We start from the raw sequence: 24591 nt of genomic DNA on the forward strand, positions 1-24591 counted from the left end.
ACAGCATGAACCATATCAGGAATCCTTCATCAGATGTTGTCAAAAGAAACAGAGCTGTTTATTTGCTTTTAGCTTTTAGTTGTGCTGATGGTGAGTGATGGCTTCCTGTCACTGCTCACTACTTTTTACATGAACTCTGGGTGATTCATCAGCGTCAATCACGCCATGATGTCTGTCATTGACAAAATGATCCACTCGGCTTTTCATTCATATTCTCTTTAAAATTGAGAAATTGGCTGCTAAACCTTAAAAACAGAAGTGGAGGTGGAGGAGTTTTGACCCTGTCCCCTGCGCTGGGTAATGCCACAGATTGCCTTCTCATGAAATGACCAACGTACTCGTAACGTTGGCAGCCCTGTTGTTACCTAGCTCGCTCCCCACTAGTGATCATTTGCCTGCCAGCTGTCTCCCCTCCCGTCTCTTCAGCGAAGAGGTGTGGGCGGGACCTGCTGCCGTCGCTTTCCTTGTACGCACACAGACACACACAAGCAGACAGACAGACAGACAGACAGACAGACAGACAGACAGACAGACAGACAGACAGAGAGACAGACAGAGAGACAGACAGACAGACAGACAGACAGACAGACAGAGATTAGCTCTAGAGAAAACAGCAGAAGAGCAGAGTCATGTGTTGACCGGCGCAGAGAGAGTTGTCCTAACAGTTGTCATAGCGTGTCTTTGGTCTGCTGGTTGGGATGTGTCTTTGGATAGAGCTAAGCCAGCTGTTTGCTGTTTCAGTCTCCATGCTAAGCTAGGTTAACCTGAATAACTCACAGAACCACTGTCTTCTTCTCAAATAATGAACCTACTTGAGAATCCTGTCTTTCTGTTATGTTAGCATTGATACAGCATTCACAATATAAGCTGAATTAACTGAACAGTTATTATCTCCGTCAGGCATACTGTGTTTGGTCGTGTGTCTGCTAATGTGTGTCTGTCTGTCTGTCCAAGGCTAATCTTGCACACTGCTGGACCCATTGGTCTAACATTGATTTGTGCTCATTTATGACTGCATTCTAAAGACGCTCTCATGGTATCACACTTTTGAAAAATACATTTTATCGATTGTTTTCAATAAAATACTCCTCAATAACCAAGAAGTTCCTGTGTCTTGCTTCCCAGCTGAAGTGCAAGCCTGCTCAGAGCCGGTTCAGACGACTGAATAAGAATGAGAGGAACCAAAGAAAAACACCTATGAGATGAGATGTTAGACGTTCATTCAATCAAACATTACAGCAGTGGTCGCTGCAGAGACACCTGGTGGGGGGAGTGCTCACGCCATACAACAACTTGAAAAACACAAACTGAGCCAAACTCTCCTGCATGCCTTCAATCTCTGGCAGCGCTTGACTTTGATAGTGCATGAAGCATTAGCATGAAAGGGATCTTCTCCTACAACACGTCTGTGCTTTGAAGGTGTTCTGTGTTCTGTGTTTGGCTTAAATTGTTTGAATGTAGTTGTTTGTGCCACCGCAAAATGTGGTTGTCCGACGTCTGTATTATAACCTGTATTTTTCTCTATGCACTAGTTTTGCTTTAGAAATATGTTTGTTTGTGGCAAAAGTGTGTTCAGGTGAGAAGGGAGGTTGCTTTGGTGAAGGGGACCTCTTTATTTCTCCACTCTGTGTTCTCTCTTTCCCCATGTATGTGTCTCCTACACTCTGGTGCACTGCTCCCACCTTCTAAACTCTGCTTTAGCCAACACGCCTGCCATCCAAGAGGAGAAGGGCGCTTGCTTCCGTTTGGTCAGCTCAGGGAGGCAATGTTTGCACCCAGTATCTACCCAGCTGAGCAAACAGCTCTGCTGCTGCAGTGTGGGTAAAGCCTGGGGCCCTCGTTGTGACAAATGCCCCCCTCCAGGAACAGGTAAGGTCAAGTCAGATGGTTATCCTGTCTTAAAAGAACTAACTAACCCAAACCAAACTTAACTCAACTAAAGTGATTTAACTCTGACGTTTCCTAACAAAATTCACACGAGTGAAATATTTCAACATCTACTAGATTGATTGGCACTAAATATTGCACAGCTGCCCATGGTTCCAAAAGGATGTATACTAATGACTCTGATGATCCCCTGACTTCATCTAAAGCCACCACAAGGCGGACAATCAAATATGTTACAGCTAGTAATGCTCCCCTTATGGTTGAATTGTAATCAGTCCTCTGACTTCATCTCACCATCATATGGTCAAAATGATAATTTGTACAATACTTTGCTTTATGACCAAATATCTGGCCAACTAATGACATTCCCATCAGCCTCAGCTGTACTTTGTGTTAATGTTCCTTACTGTATTATATAGTCAGATATGTATTGAACTACATATCTGATGTTTTAATACAGTACATTGTCCATCAAACAAGCCTTTCTTCCAAACAGAAAGCATTATTTATTCCATCCGTTTCTTCTGTTTATCTGGGTCCAGTTGCGGTGGCAGCAGGAAAAGGAAGGTAGTCCAGATGTCTCTCTGCCTGGCACTGTATATATAATCCCTCCAGTGTGTTCTGGGTTCTGGGTCTACCCCGGGGTCCTCTAACAGTTGGATGGGCCCGGAAGACCTTCAAATGGACGCATTGTATTTGAATTTGTTTTTATAATCCTTTATTATTCCCGCAGCAGGGAAATGTACAAGTTCTCTGCATTTAACCCATCCCTAGTATATAGGGAGCAGTGGGCTGCTGAGAAGCACCCGGGGAGCAGTTGGGGGTTCAGTGTCTTGCTCAGGGACACTTCGGCACAGAACACGAACCGCCAACCTTGCGGTCGCATCCTGATCAAATACCCAAACAGAATTGGTGGCAAGGGAAGAACGTGCAGAGAAGATGAACACAGCTCTCACTTAAGTTCTAGAAAGACCGGTGTGCTCGTAATCATAGCTCCAGTGCTCTGTGGGCCATAAGCCTTCTCCAAGTCCTCAAAGCACATGTAGACTGGTAGAGCAAACTCCTATGATGCCCCCAGTAACCCTGCAAAGGTGAAGAGCTGGCCTACTCTTCCGTGGCCTGGACGGAATCCACATTGCTCTTCCTGGATCTGAGGTCTCATAATCAGTCAGATAGTCATGGCCTCCTTTCTAGCATCCTGGAATAAACGTTTCCTAGAAGGCTCAGCAATGTGATAATGGAGTGCTCCGATAATTGGAGCACATTCTCTCAACCCCTTTTTTAGAAATAGAAACCACCACCCTGGTATGCCACTCCACAGGCACCGTCCTTACCCTTCACTCACACTACAGCCAAGACAGCCCAACAGTTTTTGGATACTTCTCACAGCAAATCTCATCCACACCTGATGCCTTGCTGCTGAGGAGTCTTTCAACTCTTCCTCCTCCACAGAGGACATGTCAATCGAGTTTAAGAGATCCTCAAAGTGCTCTTTTCACCGCTAGACAATATCCTCAGTAAGAGTGAGCCGTTCTCTAACGGTTTAGAACCAGAACTTCCTTGAGGCCAAACAAAAGTCCTTTTCCATAGCCACACCAAACTACTCCCACAGCACCTTTGGTCCCCTGGTACCTGTAGTGTTGTGTAAAAAATGAGCATAAGAGGCTAACTTTGTTAGCCAAACATTAGCATAACACTGAATACTGAGACTGAATAAGTCTCATGCACAGCTGTAGGGTTGTAACACATCATACACTGCACTTCATGCCCACGTCACATCGTTTTTTTGAGTAGATCATTCAGGGGTTTGGTGACCTCAGACAGGTTTGTCAGCTACCTACCTAAATAGCGTATTATACCCAGGATCCTTCTCAGATCAGTGACATTGTTTGGTGGCTCAAGCTGAGTGACGGCCTTGACCTTGGTCTCATTTGGCCATGCTCATCTATACAGTGTCCAAAATAGTTAAGTCGTCGCTGATGCAGGAGACATTTGTCGTGGTTCAGCTTTAAACCAGCTTTCTCCAGTGTGTCCAGAGTCTTTTGGAGCTTCACCTCATGGACCTCTTCAGAGTCTGAATAAATACGGATGTCGTCCATTTAAAACGCATGGGCTTCGTGATCTTTCAAGAGCTCAGTCATTTCACACTGAAAGATTTCTGGTGCACTTGTGATTCCAAATGGCTCTATTGAAGAAATATCTTCCAAAGGGAGTTATGAAGGTAGTGAGTTTGTCACTCTCTCTGTCTGGTGGTATCTGCCAGAAACCACTTGCTGCGTCCAAAAGGGAAAACACATTTTTCTGCCAGCGAGTTTAGGTAGGATATCATCTATGGTGGGAAGAATAAACTTCTCTCTCTTTACTGCCTTATTCAGGTGTTTTAGATCAACGCATATCCTTGGCTGATCTCCGTGGGCTCTTTAATTGACTCTGATCACGCCACTGGCTTCCATGTGGTCCAGCTCCTTTTTTACTTTAGGGAGCATCGGCACTGACACACGTCTTGCAGTGGTCACACTGTAGGGTACAGCGTCCTCCTGCAGACTGACTTTGATTGGCTTTATCTTCAGCCTGCCTGAAACGGCTTTGTGCTTTTGATCTCTTCTATTCGCTTGACTAAGCCTAGAGCGATAGCTCCATTACGGCTCAGCAGGTTGCTGCCATTTGACCCCTTTATCACATTTACTTTAAACCTGGACTTTTGCTTTTTCCACACAGTAGTAACTGTGAAGTAACCCTTACAGTTCACGCTGACCCCAGGCCTGCCTAATTTGGTCTCGCCAGTTTTCAGTCGTGGCTTATTTCTCAGCAAGTTAAAAGTGTTTTCTGAAATGACACTTGTATCTGCCCCTGTGTTTACACACTTGTACTTCTCCGGTTTCTTTTTTAAGTTGTGTTACTATCCTGAAGCGATGAAACCTCTGATGCCATTCTGGCCATTGATCCAGTTTTCAGGAGGTGGGAACTTGGCCATCTTCTGAGTATTCTCTTAAAATGAGTATAAGAGGCAGTTGTATCTACATTAGCATAACACTGAATACTGAGACTGACTGGATTTCCAGGTGTGGACTATGCACGCCCCGCCTGACACACCTGATCACTCAGCTCTGCACTTCACTAAAATAGTACCGTTACATAACAGTACCTGCTGCTTCAGGAGACCCCTGGACCAACCAAGCCCGAAAGGCCTTCCTTCACTGCTTGTATCCACCAGTGGGTTCTAAGGTCACTGCCATTGACCTTCTGACCAAAACTCCTTCCAGCCGCCTCCACACCAGAGGTTTTGAACATGGCCCACTCAGTTGTCTCCAACGTCCCCTCGGGACACACAAATGAAAAATCTTTCAGTGGTGGGAGCAGGTCTGTCCGGAAGCTTATTATTATTCATTATGATTGGATTTCATATGTTGTGTAGAACCTTGTGGAACCCCATGACTACCTTTGGTGTGCATGGAGGATGTGTGGTTTACAAATACAAACTGTTATTGATCTCTGTAATAGGATGTGATCATCAATGGTGTCGAAATGGTGTTGAACTATATAATACAGTTTTGTTTTATTTTTTCTTACATGTCAAAGTGGAACTGCAAACTGCATTTTGTTGCACAACCCTGTTGTACAGTGACAATAAACAACCTTGTAACCTTGACTAGTAGCTGCGGAGCTGGGTGGCACCACAGTCACAGTGGCACTTTGTTGGCAGTTGAGAGACTCCCTTGACTCACTGTCAGCTCGGCAGCTACATGAGGGGAGCTACTCAATGCCACCATCAGTGGTTGACCTGCTGTCTCTCCCCTCTGCATTTAGCTATGTTTATAGCTTAGCTATTCTCAAACTGACTCTCACCACACTCAAGCTAACAGTATTGTTATCTAGTGAATTACACAGCTGCTAATGCTAGCTATCTAACGTGACTTAACAGTTGGGGTGACCCCGGCAGATGCAGCAGGATGGACATATGGGAAAAAAGTGTATTCGTCTTTGCCTACAGCTCATGTAAGTGACAGGCACGACAAGCACACAAACAAGCAAGGAGTGACAGTTTAGCCTTTGCGTTCATGAATTAAGCACCGCTCAATTGTATGCAAGGCACCTTACATCAATAGGGTGAAAAGCAACTCACTATGAAAAACAAAAAACTATAGGAAAGTAGTCGGCCACCAGTCGCTTGCCAGCGAGCTTCCCTAGCTACCCTATAACAGGTTGTTAAGATGTTCTGCAATGGAGACATACCTACAACTGCAACACCGTGAAAGACATTCACGGCCTATTGTAAAATACATTTTATATACAGAAAGCATATAACTGTTTGCAGAGAAAACAATTGATTTTGGACAATTGCTACACAGGGCTAGTAGCCATCAGTGTATGAATAGGTGTGAATAGGTACAAGTCCGCCTCTGGAGTGGAATTAAACCTACCGGTCTCTGGGGCTAATAGTAATGTTCCTGAGTGTAACTGTGCACATAGGGATCATTGTGTTTTGTTTTATAGAAATGATGGAATAGTTACCCATAGATCACTGACAAGTTTGATTTTCAACTGTAGATTCTCATGATTCTTATTTGTTGTAACTACGGGAAGAAGGCTTAAACATACTGAAATTGATGTTCCTTTGAATAAAGCTAAAATCATTTGTTATTGCTAAGCTCATAGAAACAGGTTTCTGATGTTCGTCAAGAATGGGGCTACATCATCAGCATATAGGTTGAGTCTATGATAGGTGTCACTGACTTGACATCCCCATGATGTCTCAGGGAAAGGTTGTTGAATAATGCAGTACATCAGCGGGGTTAATGGGCAGACCTGCCGAATATTCAGTGGAAATCCTTTTAGATAAACAACTAACTGAAATGCAAACTTGATCAGCCAGATTTGTCTTTAACACTGAATGTCTCCTGGTATTTTAGGCTTATCAACTGTGGTGCAGCTTAAGTTTGAGAGAGAATGCTTGGTTTGAATAGACTCTGATTCTTGCCTTTTCCAAAAACTGGACTATTGGAAACTTTAAGAACTATAATACTTAAATAAGAGATAGTTCAAGAGATAGTTAGTCACTGAATTGTGATTGCATCTACTTTTCTCACTTTGTAGATGTCGTTATCTCATCACATGGGAAAAGTGTTATTGGAAAAAAAACATCACAGATCTTTACTTAAGGCTAACAAATGTATGTTTGAATTACAGTGGTGTGACAGTAGAGCAGTAGAAATGATACAGCAGTGTTGTAATATCTGCTGCTTTGAACACGTTGGGAGATCGATTCAAAATGTTGAGTGCACTCATGCAGACATTCATCTTTGTCTATTTGTTTATCAGGAATGTTTGGTAGAATTCATATTCTTATTGAGATAAACACAATCTGAACATTGTACATGTCATGTTTTCTGTATCTACCTTAAACCACAATTTGAACCACTAAGTTAGAACATTCAAAGAACATTCCTATAAATTGTGCTAGACGTTTTATTCTAGTACCCAACTTTTATATGATATGGTGATTTATTAGTTCAAATCAGCATTGCCAGAATCCTTGCAACGTGTATCTGTGAATACTACAATCCCAGAGATCATAAAGTCATTAACATTAACATCAACAATATTGCTGATTATTTTTTACACTTGTTGTTTTCACTTGTATGATAGGACTTGTATTCTTTTATTTATTTTGTAGCTAAGTTCAAAGACATCTGTCCGGGTGGAATGGGCTACACGGTTCTACCAAATCCGCCTGTCAATAAGCCAGTCATCACTTACCAGGAGCCCAATGACCCACTACCCCCCCAACCCCTGCCAACACCAGAGAGACCAGTGGAGGCCTTTGGGAAACCAGAAGAGATCATACCAGGTAGGTTTCTACCATTTAACATTACCAGTGCATGTTCAGTTGATTTAGTTTAAGTTGATACATGTGGCACACATATCAACACTAGATTAGCACAAGCCGCTTGTGTGTTTGTTGTTGTTGAATGTTTGTAATACAGATTAATGAAATGCCAAATAATAACTTTGGTGCAGCTTCAAAATGATAGCATCCAAGTGTCTCCATTTCTGAGACACTATAGTCAGGGTTGCGATGACAACAAAGTGAGACAAGCAGCTCAAACTTCTTTTCACGCAGAAACTTCTTCCAGCTTTTCCTGGGTAACCCCAATCATTTCCTGTCCAGCAGGGACATTTAGTCCCTTCATTGTGGACCAAGATCACTCCATGACCAAAGCATTTACGTATAAAGGAAGGTGGCAAGGATGCAGACCAGTTGACTGCATCACATCTAGCTATTTCTGCCAAGGAAATGGACCTGTGGCTCAAAACCACCACCATCCCCAAATATTAAACTCCTCCCTCGTTATCACATTTGTCAACAGTAGACATCTTCTTTCTAATTATTCAATTGTTTGAAGGACCACACTGCAAAAGCTGTGTCCTTTGGTCTTCAGTCTAGACTTTTGGTAATATCATTAGAACCTTTTCGGTTCTCACAGTGTTTAGAATGTTAAAACTTAAATATCTTTTGAGGCCAAATCATTATAAAATGTCACCATCAATGCTACAAATTGTAAGATGCTAATTATGTAGAAAGACTGGGCATAATATTATTTTTCCTGTTTTAATAAGCAACAGAGCAGCAGCATGTTACTCTAGCTGTAGATGAAATAAGGGTTTTGGTTTAGTAGTTTACTTTAAATTCCAATAATCTGGAATATATTTAAGGAAATTAGTGCATAAACAATCCAGAGCTGCATCCATTAGCTTCTGCTCATCCGGGTCGTGGTCCAGACGGCCTTCTCCCCAGCAACGCTTTCCAGTTCCTCCTGGGGAACCCCAGGCCAGACGAGATATGTAATCTTTCCAGCATGTTGTGGGTTTACCCCATTGCCTCTTACCAGTGGGATTTGTCAGGAAAACCTCTAAAGGGAGACTTCCAGGGGGCATCCTGATCAGATGCCCGAACCACCTCAGCTGGCCCTTTCGACGCGAAGGAGCAGCAGCTCTACTCCAAACTCCCTTTGTCTGAGCTCCTCACCTTATCTCTCAGGCTGAGCCCAGCCACCCTACGAGGGAAGCTCAGTTTGGCCGCTTGTATCCACGATCTCAGTCTTTTGGTCACTACCCAAAGGTCATGACGCCTGTCTATGTCACAGTCCATTTTACCCTCACTCGTGAACAAGACCCCAAGATACTTAAACTCTCTTGTTTGGGGCAGTGTCTCACTCCCAACCCAAAGGGTGCAATCCACCGTTTTCCAGCAGATAACCATGGCCTCAGACTTGAAGGTACTGACTCTCATCCCAACCTCTTGACGCTTGGCTGCAAACCGCCCCAGTGCGTGCTGAAGGTCACCACTCAATGCGCTCTAACACTTACTGTCATCATTCACCCATTCACACCCATTCCTACACCGATGGCAGGGGCTACCATGCAAGGTGCCATCTGCCAATCAGGACTTTCTAATCACTTTCTAATCATTCATAACTATTCATACACCACTGGAACAGCCTGAGGGAGCTGTTTGGGGTTAAGAGTCTTGCCCAAGGATACATTAACATACATAGACTAGCAGAACCGGGGATCGAACTGTGTTGTGTCGTTAATTCTGAAATCAAACTGAACAAACATGCAAAGGGACAGATGATTTGCGTTTCCTCGCCCCCACCCCACTGTTAGTTAGGAACAAGATAGTACTACTTAAAGGAATGGCTCAGTGTAGTGTTGGTGTAGCAGGTTTGTGGTTGAGCGAGAGTGACAGTGGATCAGAGCAGATAGCTTTGAAATGATCAGTTTGACCATGAATAAACACTGCAGCTCCTCAAGACCCAAGTCAAGTTCTTGTGTCTCTTGCATCTCATATTCATCCCCCAACTGTGTCTCACATGCAGCCCTACCAGCCTGGGTAGGTTAAGAGTAGTGAGTGAGAAGTCAGCAGTCAGGCAGGCACACCTATGCACACACACTCACTCACACACTCACTCACGCACACACTCACTCACTCACACACCCACACGACCGATCTCTGAGCCGGAGTAGCTGAGGTGACACCCAGCCGACGGCTAGCGGCTGTGACAGCACCCACCTGTCTGTCAACTCGGCTTAATTATGCATAACTTTAAACCTTAATGTCATTTAACCGGATTTTTATTCACCCAACGTTCAGTTGTCATGAATGATATATTAGCTATAGAAACCAACACCATTTTTTGTACCAGGCATGTTTTGTTCTGCTATGAATTTGGGCATTTTAACATGGGGGTGTATCAGGCTTGGCTCGTTTTTGGTGCCAGCCTCAAGTGGCCATTGGATGAACGGCAGTGGCTCCGCGTTGGCTTCTTTTTTCAGCCCCGGAGGTTGCGACTTGGTTCTAACTCACATAGGCTCCGCCCCCTACGGGACTCTGTGGATACAGTAGGTGGAGCCTGATGAATGCGAGCCCTCTCTCAACATAACATCGAGCCAAACCACAGTGATTCTCACTGCTGAAGGTTAGTTACAGCCCACCTAACTCTTTATAGCCAATGCGCTCAACATAACAGGCTCAAACACTCAAACTTGGCAAAGCATCTTACTGTAAATGTTACTCTGCCTCCCTGTCTCCTGCTTGGGGTGGAAGTAAAAACATATCCAGGTGTATAACCCTGAACTAAGACAGGATTTGTTCTGAGAGTAGCTTCATTGCTGTCACCAAGAACCAGCAAGCAACTGGGGTGTAACGACACACTCTCTCGCCTTCAGAGAGGAGCACTCCAGAGGCTCAAAGGGATCCTTCACCAAGGCCTTGAGCACCAATGGCAGTCCCCACAGGCAAGCATCATTGGCCGTTGTCTTGTGACCTGCTGCAAGAACAGCCTCTTCAGAGGGTAGCCCAAGACCGGTCTGTCACCAAAAGCTGTGTGGCTGGAAGAAATGACTCTATCCAACAACAAGTTTGATGGTCAAGAGTTCCTCCCCGGTGAATGGGACCAGGGAAGGAGAGCAGAAGACAAAAACAGAGAAAGTGCTTATGTTCATCATGAGGAGGAACCGTCAGCTTTCAGCTAGAGGTCAACTCGAGCCACAGTCTAATTCTGTCGATTACAGAATTTACCCTTCAACAGTTGGACTCTTGAGATACTGAGACATTAATATTGCTCAGCTGTCTTCCATCCGGCATGCTTTTAAGTGACTGAACATACTTTCAAAGAAATCAACACCTGTGAGGGATTGCATTTTGGCAATGCTGTAAGAGGTAATTGAAATGCATTTTTGTGCTTTTCTGTAATGAATAAAAAGTAACAAAGTAAGTATTACGAATACACCCGCACCCCTCCCTCTGTTGTTTGAAGCGTGGTCTTAATTTATCAGCCTCACAATCCAAATCCTGAATTATGATCTCTGCTGTACGTGATTAGGAGCTCACTTTTACATCCCTCATGTTTCCTCATTTGTTCGTAGGTGACAAGGATTCGAAGGCTTTTGCTCACTTCACATTCTCTTCAAACACAGGCCAGCTCTCAGCCCTTCAGAAGAGTGGGAGATAAACAAGCTGAGAGATGAAGAGGAGGAGCCTCCCGTTAATATTCAGAGCATGCTTGAAAGCCACCATCTTAGCCAAAACCAGAGAGTCAAAGTGCTCCTAAGCCTCTCTTGAATGGAACAGCAAGCAGGCCTCTAAACACGCATAGAAATCCTCCACCCGAAAACTGAACACATTAGTTTTTGTATATTGGTACATTGGCTCTGCAGAAAGGAGGATTTCTTTTCATATCCTTAGTGTTGTAATATTTTAGAACTGAGAAAGGGGTCTGCAACCTTTTTGACCTCATCAAAACATGGAAAGTGAATGATTATATGGCATTTAGTAAAGGGATTACTTTGGGTAAAGTCTGGTATTTTTGCAATGAAGGTGTTTCACATATCGGGCATGAATTGCTTTTTCTTGTGATCACATCATAATTATATTGTAAACTGTCGTTACAATAATCAAACTCTGCAGACATAAGCTGTTCAGAACAACACGACATTCAGTTATTGGGTACACTTTGCTAAAATGAATACAGACCATTCAACAGTCATGCAATAACTCCTATAAATAAATGGTGTGGACAAAATAATAGAAACACCTGTCGGTAACTTTGAAACCAACCTTCCCAAGATAGTTTGATTATATTATAAACTAACTAAGGTGTACAGAGACGTTATCATATGTGTCTCTGTATTCAGACAGAAGACCGAAGTGGGCGTGGTTTGATCAGGAAGTTACGTTAAATGGAGCAACTGTTGTATTTTCTAAAGTAATATTCATTGGCAACACCATTTTTGAGCTTCAAATTCAATATTGGCATATAGATATCCTCATACTGTACTTCTCATATCTCTCTCTCTCTTAGTTTTATGAACTGTCTGAAGCCCACCACCACTTTTTAACTGGGGGACATTGAACAACCAGAAACTGAACTTTCCGTGAAAACTAAAACTTACATTTCAACATTTTTGTTTCTGTTTCTCTGTGGTCAGTAGCAACAACTGCACCAGATCAGGTAGGTTGGGAGCAAATTTGTTGCAGCAGTTTGCATGCACACGGACACTCCGTAGCCGCTGAGGCGTTACAGAATCACCTTTGCATGTCAGTCAGCGACGTGGCTGCATGACTTTGAGCTGGTCAGCACCGAGCAATGCAGAAAATCCTGTGTTTATGTCAGTGTCAGTAGCAGAAATAGACATAAATCCCTGACACTAAGACATCCAGACAGACGTCCATGCAGAAGTGGCAGGCAGTGTTTGCTCTCTGGCTTGCTTGCTGAGCTGTTCATTTCTGCCCTGTGTTTAAACTGCAGTCAGTTGCGATGCAATCTGAATGCTAATCCGCTTCATAGCACAGCGCTTGTATTGCATGATAGATGCAGAGCTGAAATGATAGACTGAATGTAATGCATCCAGTACTCTGTTGACCGTGTCCCTTTGGTATTATTGTCTGTGTCTTGTCATTGAAGGAGCTGGTAGTTCCTATGGTTAGTAATAGGCCAGTAGTTGAACCTATCCAGCCCCAGCTATCTCCAGGTGTATCCACTGTCAGGATCGAGGCAGCCTACCCAGGTGTCTGCTTCACTACCCTCTGAACCTTGTGGTTGGCAGTTTAGGACATCTCAGACGCAGCTTGTCAAGCTCATAGTTCAACGATACTTATTTCACTTCCGCTTCTGCTGTAATATTGGAACGCTAACATTAGCACACATATCATTTCTTCAAAAAAACGTATATGCAGAAAAATGCATGCTACGGTGTGCTAAAGTGTGAGGAATGACAAATGAGTCAACTGCTGACAAGTTCACTCTGATGTCCTGAAGGGCCACCTGTACTGTGATCTTTGTTACACTGGCTTTAGAAGAACTTGTTATCAATACATGTGTTTACTCATTCTTTTCTTTATTTATTAATGCCATTTGTACATCTTCTCGTAGTGTTTAATCATGTCAAGCTACAGTCATGTTTTCTCTACTGATGGAGCTGCCAATGTTCTGAAGGTTTTGTGATGAGTTTGCATTGCTACACATGTTCCTTTCTAGTCCCCAGTATTAGATCAAGTCAAATTGATATTTATACAATGATAGATTTATATGACCTATTGGATTGTTAATTATCATGCATATACATACAAGATAAAATAGAACGTGTCTGCTATCCATCACTAAAGTGCTCCGACTGAAGAGCAGAAGACGTGAATGCAGCTTCTTCACAGGCCAACACTTAGAATCACTGAAAAGCACAGTAACAAACCCACAACAATCAGTGGATGATTTATTGTCTTATTAGTGTGTACATTTATAATGATTAGGTTTACCCGCCTGCTACCAAACAATCCCTGTTGGTCTCCAGAACAACATTTAGTTTCTCTAATTCATCAGCTGTATGTTGATCAGCTGTATGTTGATCAGCTGTATGCTCATCAGCTGTATGCTCATCAGCTGTATGTTCATCAGCTGTATGTTCATCAGCTGTATGTTCATCAGCTGTATGCTCATCAGCTGTATGTTCATCAGCTGTATGTTCATCAGCTGTATGTTCATCAGCTGTATGTTGATCAGCTGTATGTTGATCAGCTGTATGTTGATCAGCTGTATGCTCATCAGCTGTATGCTCATCAGCTGTATGTTGATCAGCTGTATGTTGATCAGCTGTATGTTGATCAGCTGTATGCTCATCAGCTGTATGTTCATCAGCTGTATGTTGATCAGCTGTATGTTGATCAGCTGTATGTTCATCCTGTCAGTGCTTTGGTGGGAGATTACGGTGTGACAGCTGATACAATAACTGGACTGAATGTTTGTAGAACCATGCTGAGGCTGTGACGTGTCAGGCTGTCCTTCTTGAAGTGTGTTCCTGGTCAACAGTGCTCAGGTTTGCAGTGGGATTCAAATAAAGATCAGCTGGTGTTAACGGTCTGTTCTGTGCAATAAACCCAATCTGGTAGTCCAGCCCCACGGGCCTGCCTCTGTAACACAAACCAAGTTGAAACCATGGATTTGTTGTTGTTTATGCCAAATTCTGACCCTCAATTCACCATGTCTGACCAGAACCCGATTTGCCAGACCAAGTGACGTCTTTTCACTCTTCCACTGGAGCCTCGCTTTGCTCCTGAAAGCGGCTCGTAGTCTTAACGAGCTCTTCTACCTGTAGTCTCCCTGTGAAGGAATGGTCATTCTCCTTCTTTCCTACAGATACACAATATGGGCGAGTGGCTCAGTGGTAGAGCAGGGTTGTCCTTCAATCAAAGGGTCGGCGGTTCGATCCCCTGCTCCATGTCGACACTTAACCCCAAATTGCTCCCGTAGCTGTTCCTACGGTTGGCTACGGTTTGTGGATGTTGTGTGGATGTTAAGTCGTCCTGTTACATGGTAGCCCCTCCCACCAGTGCATGAATGTGTGAATGATGTCGTGTTAAAGAGCTGTGAGTGGTCAGAAGACTAGAAAAGTACAGAGCATTTACCATTTATATGGTTTCAGCATTGACCTTGAGATGTGCGCATGAGCAAAAGTCAAATTGCAGGACGTGCGATGTTGACTAACGCTACGACTTTTTAGCTGCTTGATACAAAAGGAATATTTTATATAACACAATATATATCAGGAAAACATGCTGTAATCAGTGCATTTTCATTCACAAAACTGCTGCTGATTGAATGATTGAATGATTAAATGGTTGAATGATTGAATGAGTGAATGGTTGAATGATTAAATGGTTGAATGAGTGAATGATTGAATGGTTGAATGAGTGAATGGTTGAATGAGTGAATGTTTGAATGATTAAATGGTTGAATGAGTGAATGGTTGAATGATTAAATGGTTGAATGAGTGAATGATTGAATGATTAAATGATTAAATGGTTGAATGAGTGAATGATTAAATGATTAAATGGTTGAATGAGTGAATGAGTGAATGGTACCTACATTTTCATGTGTGGAGAAAATAAGCTGAGCAAACATTGAGAATGTTTCCCTTTTGTTGCAGATTATGCTTATTATGAATTGTATAATATTATATTATTATTGAGACTGCACCTTGGTCCATCAATAAAAATAATGATAGTATAAAAAAGCAAAGATTAAACATGCGTATTACTGTGTCTTTGTTTCCTTCATCAGAAGTTGTTGAGAGGAGCTCTCCTCCTACTCCAGTGGAGATCCTCCCGTCTAACGCCGGCCAGGACATCGCTCCCACCCAGTCAGCCGGTACGACGTTCTTTATGTTTCATGGTATCATTATTATTATTATTATTATTATTATTATTGTATTGTCTGCCTTAAAAGTTCTATTTTAAGTTCCTAACAGGTGAAGAACACCTGACAAATACTTGGCCGTCCTACGTAGCTCGTTGGCTTTCTAACTTGTTAATTATTGAGCTAAGAAGCTAGACTGCTAATCAAACAATAAGTCAACATTCACTAAATTTGAACCTGCCACAAAAGTTTTCCTTTTTCCCCACAATTGAAGCTTGAGATTGAAGAGCGTGAAGGGTCACTCTTTTGTAATCAATGGATTTCACTCTTCTCTTTTGTTGTTTTAATGTAGTGTGTGCTGCCTTTAGACTCTCGCTAAGGCAGCACACAAGGATGGTTACACAGACTGCAAGGATCTACAGTATGCAGTATTTGATGCAGTATTTGATGCAGTATTTGATGCAATATTTGATGCAGTATTTGGGCCAGAGTGCTGAACTCAAGAGGGAACATTACCAGTTAAGCAAGTCTTGATGAAAAGCTGGAACAATAGGGCATATACAGTATCAGTTATTCATTTTGGGTATTGTCTTCATGTTTTGTTGTTGACATCAACTGAAATGAATGAAAACGTGTTGAAACAATAATACATGAAACTAAGATTCTCATTCATTTAAGTGGAGTCTGCTGAGCTTCTTCATGGCTCCTTACAGTACTGTGTGGGTCCCTTGACTGGTTCTCAAACTGCTGTTGCATTAATCCTCTCCTCTTTCTTCTGTTCCAGAGGTGAATGAGTGCCACATCAACCCTTATATCTGTGGCCAGGGGATTTGTTACAACACAGCTGAGGGTTACACCTGCCACTGTGATGAGGGATACCGCCTGGATGACGCCCAAACCACCTGTGTAGGTGAGGAGTCCAGTCCGGTGCTCAAAGCCACTCATTTCCCTTTTCATGTGCGTTCCTTTAGTCAGACATCTAAGGACAAACCCATGGACGATGTACATTGGACGGTATTTATTCATTTACCTTTAAAGTTACTGTGAGGAACTTTAAACTGGTTATAAAACAGTCTTCAAATAATACGGATGATGTAACACTGAGAAGATCTCTAACAGTTATTCTTAATGCTCGTCATCAGTGACAAAATCATGCAGGTTCACCTTAAACTCAATTACAGTCCGCCTCATGTATGAATTATAATATATTCTTTGTAACTGTTCCATTTTGTTGGACCTAGTAGCTCACATTGTGGTAATTCAAAGAGTCACTTCTTAAAGTGTGAAACACAAAGTGAATGTTCTGAATTGTCATGACCTGCACACAGCCTGGCTCTGTTTCTATGGACTTACTATCAGGCCCCAGGGACTGACCAGGACTCTGAGGTGTGGTGACCACAGTCACTTAAAAGACATTTGTGGATGTGTGCATATGGGTGAATCGGGCAGAGAAGGACAGTGGTGTGCATACTCTATATATACATATACCAAAACATGCTGAATCTCAAGGAGTCCTGATCCCTGTGTGAGCTCTCAGTGAGCGGCTGTCTTCAGAATGGCAGTGTGTCATTGTGGAAGGCAGTAGCCAGTTCACTCAAATGTGTCCAAGGTTGTTACAGCATCTTCTGTTGGGGGACCAGAGCAGATCTAGCCATCAACAGAACACTACCCTGTTTATCTCTGTATGAAGAATTCTATCGTTTTGACACTTTCTCTTCATGAATATTTCATACAACAACGTGACGCATGTTGTTTGCTCCGGTTCCTGTGTCCAGATGCAGACGAGTGTTTGGAAAGCACACCTTTGTGCTTCGGCGGTCGCTGCAGGAACACAGAGGGCAGCTTTCTGTGTGTGTGTTCACAGGGGTTCCTCGTCAGTGAGGAGGGAAACCGTTGTTTTGGTACGTACCTTAAACTCACGCTGCCTAAGCTCTCGTCTTTCTCACACACATTCCTCTTCAAACACAAACACATGCTGTATGTAACACGCAACAGACACTGATGTGACTAGAACTTGGTGAAGTGTTTCCATCCAGCCGTCTAAACGTGAAAGTGAGATGCCTTTTGCTTTCTTCCACTTTGCCCATCACCTGGGAAATGAAAACACATTATAAATCATCCAGTGTAAGTGATGTAACTGGCCTTCAATAGGTAATGATGGAGACAAAGGCCTAAAGCCTTGCCAATAGTGTCCCTACTGCCTGCATGGTTCATTACACTCTACCAGGAAGATGGAGATCAGCTTCATGACCATGCTGCTAAAGTCTGAGCTATATGAACCGCGGATCCTTAATCATTTCAATGGAATTGACAGTGAAAAAATGTATTCATGAAGAAATTAAATGACATTTAAGAATTGTCAGATTCTGGCCCATCTGTGCTGTCAAACCTGAAACATACTGTCATGGTGGATGAGTGCGAAGCAACAGGGATAGGACCCAACTGCAGAAGACGCAGACAGACTGGTACCATTCAGTGATATATGCCTCAGTGAACGTATGTTTAGTGGCAAGTGCAAGTAAGGAGGCAGGTACAGCTAGAAGTAAAGGTAGGCAGACAGGCATGGTCAGGTACAGGTACAGGCTCAGAATCGTGGCACGGTGCAGGTTCTGGTGGCTTGAAAGCAAAGCTACAAAGCACGAGGCAAGAGGAACCAAAAAGACGGGTGGTCTGGGGACCCGACAGCAAAGGAGCAGGAAACCTCAGACGGCCGGCCTGGGAAGTGGAAAGGGGCGGAGCAAGAGACCTCAGGTGGCAAGCCCAGCAGAGCCATTGGGCTGAGCGGGTTGGTAGGAAGACAAGAAAGTAGTGCGCTGGGTGGAACTGGTGGTCAGGAGGTCAGGAAAGCTGTAGTTCTTAGCAGGGTGCTGGGCAGGAGGCTGGCAACAGGAATGCAGAGCATCTGGGAGGTCCGGCTCGCCGTTGGCGCAGACAACTGATGATTTAGGAGATCTGGCAGGCCATCGTCAGGAACGGCCAACTGAGGTTCTAGATGATCTGGCAGGCTGTCGGTGAAGATGGTCACCTAGGGTTCAAGCTGGATGTTGGCAAGCACGTCCAGCTAGGGCTCTGTGGCACTGATCAGATAAGAAAGCCTTCCACCAGCAGAATGCAAACTAAGAATCCTACTTCCAGGATGTAGAGAGGGACTCTAGGAACCCTAACTCCTCATGAAGAAAAAACAAAGTCATGTGAGGAAAAAGGCAGGCAGGTCAGGTGAAGTGTGAGGCGCTAGGGGTAGGAACCAACTGCAGATGATGCAGACGGACTGGTACCATTCAATGCCAACATTGAAGGCATACAGGCAGGTGCAGGTCTGTGTCAAGTTCTGCGTTTGGTGGCTTGAAAGCAAAAGGTAGAAGATGTGACGGGGAATAGGTGGAATTGGGCCACATTCACCATGTGGAGAGTGTGCCTTTGATTGTTAGCTCAGGATTACTAATCTTAAAAAAGGATCTCCGGTTCTTTCTGCTATTTGTATCCTGATAGTGGCACTGCAGGAAAGGTCAGTCATCAGTCAAATGGTCATCAAGCCTCTGGCCATGAATATCCACAGCACATGAAAATAGATTTACTAGTTTTCAACATACCCGAAATGTTGAAATTCTGATCTTACAGTGATCCCCGACAGAAAACATTCTTTATAAATCTTCCTTTGGAGGTTACAAACCAAAGTCCAGACCAAGTCCTTTGGCAATCAGCCAGTGGTGGTGGAGACACTGTCTCATCTTCTAGAGGTGTAGTAGACATGTGAATATACATGTGGAGTGTTGGATGCATGTATAGACTGATTGACTCCCTTGGAGGGCATCAAATGCATCAGTACAAACATGCACATTTCATATAACACCATGTGATACTCATGATCACAGTCCCTGGCACTGATTAACACAGCCGGTCAAACATCAGCTCTGCACACTGATAGGAGTATAAATCAGTGAAGTTTTGGACGACACCAGTGACCACACTGCTCCCAGCGTCTGCACCGCCCTCCTCCCTGCTTCGTCCCCCTTATTGGGATATAAATTTAAAGCACTCTGTCATTATGTGGTTTCCTGTCACTTCAACGCAGCTTTCCCTACGCACAAAAATAATACTGAATTAAGGCCGTGAGGGCAAACAGGCCAGATGGTTGTTTCCCCAGAGCTGCAATAAAACCTCTTTATGGATGAACCTGTCTGCACTGGTTCTATTACTGTACAGAGTTAATGTACTTAACTCTGAATAGGTGGAAACCACCATTTTCTTCTTGAGGTTTATCAGCTGTAATATATCAGAAAGATTGACCACAGCCATGCAGACATACGTCCACTGGAGGCGTAGACATACTGATCCGCTTCATGTTCAAGGTGTGTTTATTGTCATTCTACAACACAAGGAAATGCAAGTTGTAGTCCCTCACTACACTAGAAAATGAATCAGAACAGAACTATGATGGAGTATGGAGGATGACTCGAGGAGTCAAACTACATTAAACTGTGTCAACACCCTACAAATATAGGAGTCAAACACACACATACGCAGGAAACATGTCTATTTCTGCAGAAAAAAGAGCAGTGGACTCAATTATTACAATATTTCAGAGCTCCCCCATGTCACTCGAATGAGACTTCTTGGGACGCTCACGTCTCTTTCAGGGGAGACAAGCTCCCCATTGCTGCCTGGTCTTACTAACCACACCTACTGCTTTTAAAATGACAGCATTCTTTAGGTAGTCTAGGCCGGTCGCTTGTCCCTCCGAGCACCAACATGCACTTTGGTTTTGTCCTAACTGCTGTGAAAGTAGAGCGTGGTGGTCTGAAGGTACGCAGCACTCTTTATTTCTTGACACAATATGTCTAGCTGTCAAAACATAAATCTGTGAAGGAAACATATGCGGAATAAGATACTGTGAATCAAGCAGTTGATCAAACGTACCGTTCCAAAGAACTCATAGTGTGGCCCACAATCTAGAGAGCACAGGTGGGCCGTCGCTCCTCTTCCACTCGTTTGCTGCTCCACATTCCATGTGACACACGGTCAGCTGTGAGGCTTTGGCTGTTCACAAGGAGAGGCAAGCCACAGTGGTGTGAGAGGAAACAATTAGGCCATGCAGCAGTCCTTTATAGAGAGTAATAACCCCACTCACAGACGTCTGCATGGCACTGCCAAGCTCAGGGAAACGTCACACAGAGAGAGTGTGTGTGTGTGTGTGTGTGTGTGTCTGTGTCTGTCTGTCTGTCTGTCTGTCTGTGTGTGTGTGTGTGTGTGTGTGTGTGTGTGTGTCTGTCTGTCTGTCTGTCTGTCTGTCTGTCTGTCTGTCTGTCTGTCTGTCTGTCTGTCTGTCTGTGTGTGTGTGTGTGTGTGTGTGTGTGTGTGTGTGTGTGTGTGTGTGTGTGTGTGTGTGTGTCTGCGTGTCTGTGTGTCTGTGTGTCTGTCTGTCTCTGTCTGTCTGTCTGTCTGTCTGTCTGTCTGTCTGTCTGTCTGTGTGTGTGTGTGTGTGTGTGTGTGTGTAACAAATTAACTTAAAGTGGTTCCAGTTCATGCTCAAAATCAATATCAAAATCCTGTTTCGTACTATTTGGGCTTTATTGTTGTAATTCTGGCCGGTTCTGGTCGGTTCTGTCAAATATGATAATGTTGTCCTCACAAAGGTTACTGCTTGGATATCAGAACAAGGTGACATCACCAAAAAGATGGTGTAGTGGTGTCTTGCTGTGGCTTAAACATCTCTGAAGCGCGTTGAACACCACAGATTTAACGATACCTAAATGAATTATCATGGAGAATAAGGCGATCATAACCAGAGCTACGGAACTGAAACCCAACTCGTAATAAGTTGTTGAGTTCTGCTAACCAATGATGACTGGTGCTGGACTCTTTGGACAGACCCACAGTGATCTAGCTGTTGGTCAGAAACCGCGGTGGTCAGAATAACCCTATAAATATAAACTGTGTAATGACTGCAAATATCAAGTGCCATTAAAAGAAGCTGTTACCTCATAAACATGTATTAGGTCTGGGCAGCGTTGCATGAATGACATTATGGCTTCACCATTCATAAAACAAGCCTTATTTTAGCAAAGGGACTCTTTTTTGCCATAACTCAAGAAACAAATGTCTACTAGGATAAAGTGATGAAGGGACGACATGTTGGACAGACATGTTGGCCCTCAAACACGTCTCACTGAAACGTGATCGGACCGAAAACATCACTTCCTGGCTTCATCAACCTTTTTCAGAGTTACCTCGTATAGTTTTCATAGAAATTAACTTATTTCAAATAACTTATTTATTCATTTACTGCATTTAGGACATTATTTATCTACTGTTCAGCAACTGAAATTGCTTGACCTTTTGCGTTGTGCTCATGCGATGTCTTTGTTACGTTGTTTGGGTTTGTTCAGATATAGATGAGTGCCAGGACCAGCGGGTCTGTACCAGAGGCCACTGCCAGAACACCGAAGGCTCCTTCATCTGTCAGTGTGGGCTCGGCTTCAGGGTGGCTCCACTTGGAGACCATTGTGACGGTATGACATATAGCACTATCACTATCACTGCTGTTCACACATTATCAGGACCATGCAAGCAAAACAAGAGTCATGCCGTGCTTTGTAAAGTCAGGCGTTCGCACCTGTAGTTGAAATATGATCTTGAATAAATGTGGGCTGCAGGTTCTACCCATGAACACGTTTCCATAATGTGGTGCTACCAGTTCTATTTGTTAAGATCTCATTTGTGATCATGTTAGTAATGACAACCGTCCCTTAAAGAATGTCATTCTCTAAATATCTGTTGCTTCTAAGACTGATGTGTGTTCATTCCAGATGTGGATGAGTGTTTGGAAGCACACAGGCCCTGTGGGGCTGTAGGGGAGTGTGTTAACAACATGGGCTCCTACACCTGCACCTGTCCCCAGGGATACCGACAGATCAACGGCACCAGCTGCGGAGGTGAGTGCCGGAGCGGGATGTATCCTCTGACCACCAGCTTCTGATCCCGGATTGAGATGTTACACACACACACACACACACACACACACACACACACACCTCCAAGTGGATTTCTGTCTCTCTCCTCCCAGATGTTGATGAATGTGTGGATGACCCAGAGCTTTGTTCGCCCCACGGAGAGTGTCTCAACACAGAGGGGTCCTATCTGTGTGTGTGTGAGAGTGGATTCACTGCCAGCCTGGACACGCCCTCCTGTGATGGTAAGATGTACTACGGAGAAGAGACACACACACACACACACACACACACACACACATTGCTTTTGAAACTTACATATATTAATGTGATCCTGAATTCCAGTATACATTTGATCAGACTCAAGCAGGTTGGGGTTAAAGCCCCTTGTCGTTGTCATGTTTAGGGTCATGAGGTTATCAGCATGCTGGTACTGACTGTTTCTTAACTAACCAGTACTACACAGGTTGACTATTCTACCTCTAGAGGACGAGGCTGAGGTCATTCTCTATTTCTCCTAATATCACCAAATCTCATGACAAGATCAAACCCAACAATGTGTCTGTCGCTCTCAGCTGACAGTCACTGTGTTTCTACTTACTGATGCCTGATTTCATTTGTAAAAAGCATTCAGTAGTTTCCTGAAACAGCTGGATTTTAATTAACTTTAAGCAAACAGGAGGTAATTGTGCATTTTTCAACGGCGTATTCATCCACATTGTGTGTTCTATTATACGTGGCAGCAGGATATAGTTAAATGGATTGAAATGTCAGAGAAGTATTGTATGGAATAGCATGAAATGTGTTACAGGCATTCATGGTGTCCAGAGGATGAATCCTGCTGACTCTGGTGATTCTCTTACTAATCCTCTAGTGCCACCATGAGGTTGACTTTTAAAGTTCTGAGTGAAATGTCTAAACGACTGTTGGATGGATTAATTGCACCCATTCATGGTCTCCACAGGATGAATGTGTGCATGTGTAGCATGGCTGAAGACTTCAGGCTGGTTGATAGCATTTATACAACAATGAAGCTATTTCAGGCTTCAGACACACACTTTGTGGGTAATAATCAGCAGGATCCATTCCTTTTTGGTTTTGGTCTTTTCAAGGGTTAGTCGTCAATAAGAAAACCTTTAAGCGACCCTTCAACACTCTGCTGGTGTAGAAGTGTGAGAGTAGGCGCTCACCTGCTTGTTACATACCAGCCTTCTTTGAAATGCAGTCGAGTCCTCAGCCAGGATGATGTCAGTGTGGAGCCGGCAGTCTGCTGCCCCAGCTCTGCTTGTTCCCACTCTCTATGAATGCTGCTTTTCACTTCGCCTCCCAGTGCGTTGGACAGCTCAAAATGTCTTTTTTTGATTTCTGACATCGTCGGACAACGTGTCCTTTAAGACGAGTTGAGACATTGAATGCAGCGCCGTCAAGTTCAAATGACTGTGTGGTAGTTTGTCCCTTTTGACTTGTAGTATAGTATGAATGTATTGGTTACTACCTCACTGTTGTGACCTGGAGTCATGCTGCTAAGTTAACTGTGAGAGTCCTGTGGATGCTCTCTGCATGTATCTCAGCTTGAAGGACTGAGCTGCTGCTGTGATGAATGTTCAACATAACTCTTTATTAAACACGCCGGCACTTTTACATTGTGTTATAGATAAGTGCTGCTTCAATATCAACACTGACGAAAGTGTTTGCAAATGAAAAGCAGTATTCAAGTATTCATTTACAAAGCCGTCCTTGTTCAGTGTACACCCACACAGTAGATGGTTCATTCTGCTGAGTTCCATTCCTTTGTCATCGTCTGCGTCCTCGTGTCCTTCCCTCCATTCCTTCCCTCCATCTCACACTTTGTCTCCGCCTCTTGAACGAGAGAGAAACATGTGAAGAAAGTGGTTCACATTCACGCTGCCCCTGTTCTCTCCGGCATGGCAGGAGTGTCGGCCCGTGTGCCAGAGCTGTTTCAATGTCATTTCCTGCCAAAGAAAAACAGAGAGAAAAGAAACGAAAAGAGAGGAAAAGAACCAGACGGGAGCCTTTGAGCTGGCTGTCTAGACAAGGAGGGGTAT

General features: G+C 43.7%; 1 protein-coding gene across 4 annotated transcripts in view; it reads left to right on the top strand.

Annotated features, from left to right (window-relative positions):
- ltbp1 (latent transforming growth factor beta binding protein 1) overlaps nt 1–24591 on the top strand; it is a 63034-nt gene that overhangs the window by 24896 nt on the left and 13547 nt on the right. Inside the window, exons 8-17 of one of the 4 annotated variants that reach the window (XM_068728266.1) lie at nt 1702–1869; nt 7562–7735; nt 12379–12401; nt 12855–12957; nt 15504–15590; nt 16363–16488; nt 17354–17479; nt 21965–22087; nt 22385–22510; nt 22642–22770. In XM_068728266.1, coding sequence (XP_068584367.1) covers nt 1702–1869; nt 7562–7735; nt 12379–12401; nt 12855–12957; nt 15504–15590; nt 16363–16488; nt 17354–17479; nt 21965–22087; nt 22385–22510; nt 22642–22770 — 1185 coding nt within the window. The remainder of the gene's footprint in view (nt 1–1701; nt 1870–7561; nt 7736–12378; nt 12402–12854; nt 12958–15503; nt 15591–16362; nt 16489–17353; nt 17480–21964; nt 22088–22384; nt 22511–22641; nt 22771–24591) is intronic. The other 3 variants (XM_068728274.1, XM_068728291.1, XM_068728283.1) reach the window with 3 other exon arrangements.

This window comes from Cebidichthys violaceus, unplaced genomic scaffold (genome assembly GCF_023349555.1).
Source record: "Cebidichthys violaceus isolate CVI_PGR_0920_01 unplaced genomic scaffold, fCebVio1.0.p SCAF_10, whole genome shotgun sequence".
Taxonomy (NCBI): domain Eukaryota; kingdom Metazoa; phylum Chordata; class Actinopteri; order Perciformes; family Stichaeidae; genus Cebidichthys; species Cebidichthys violaceus.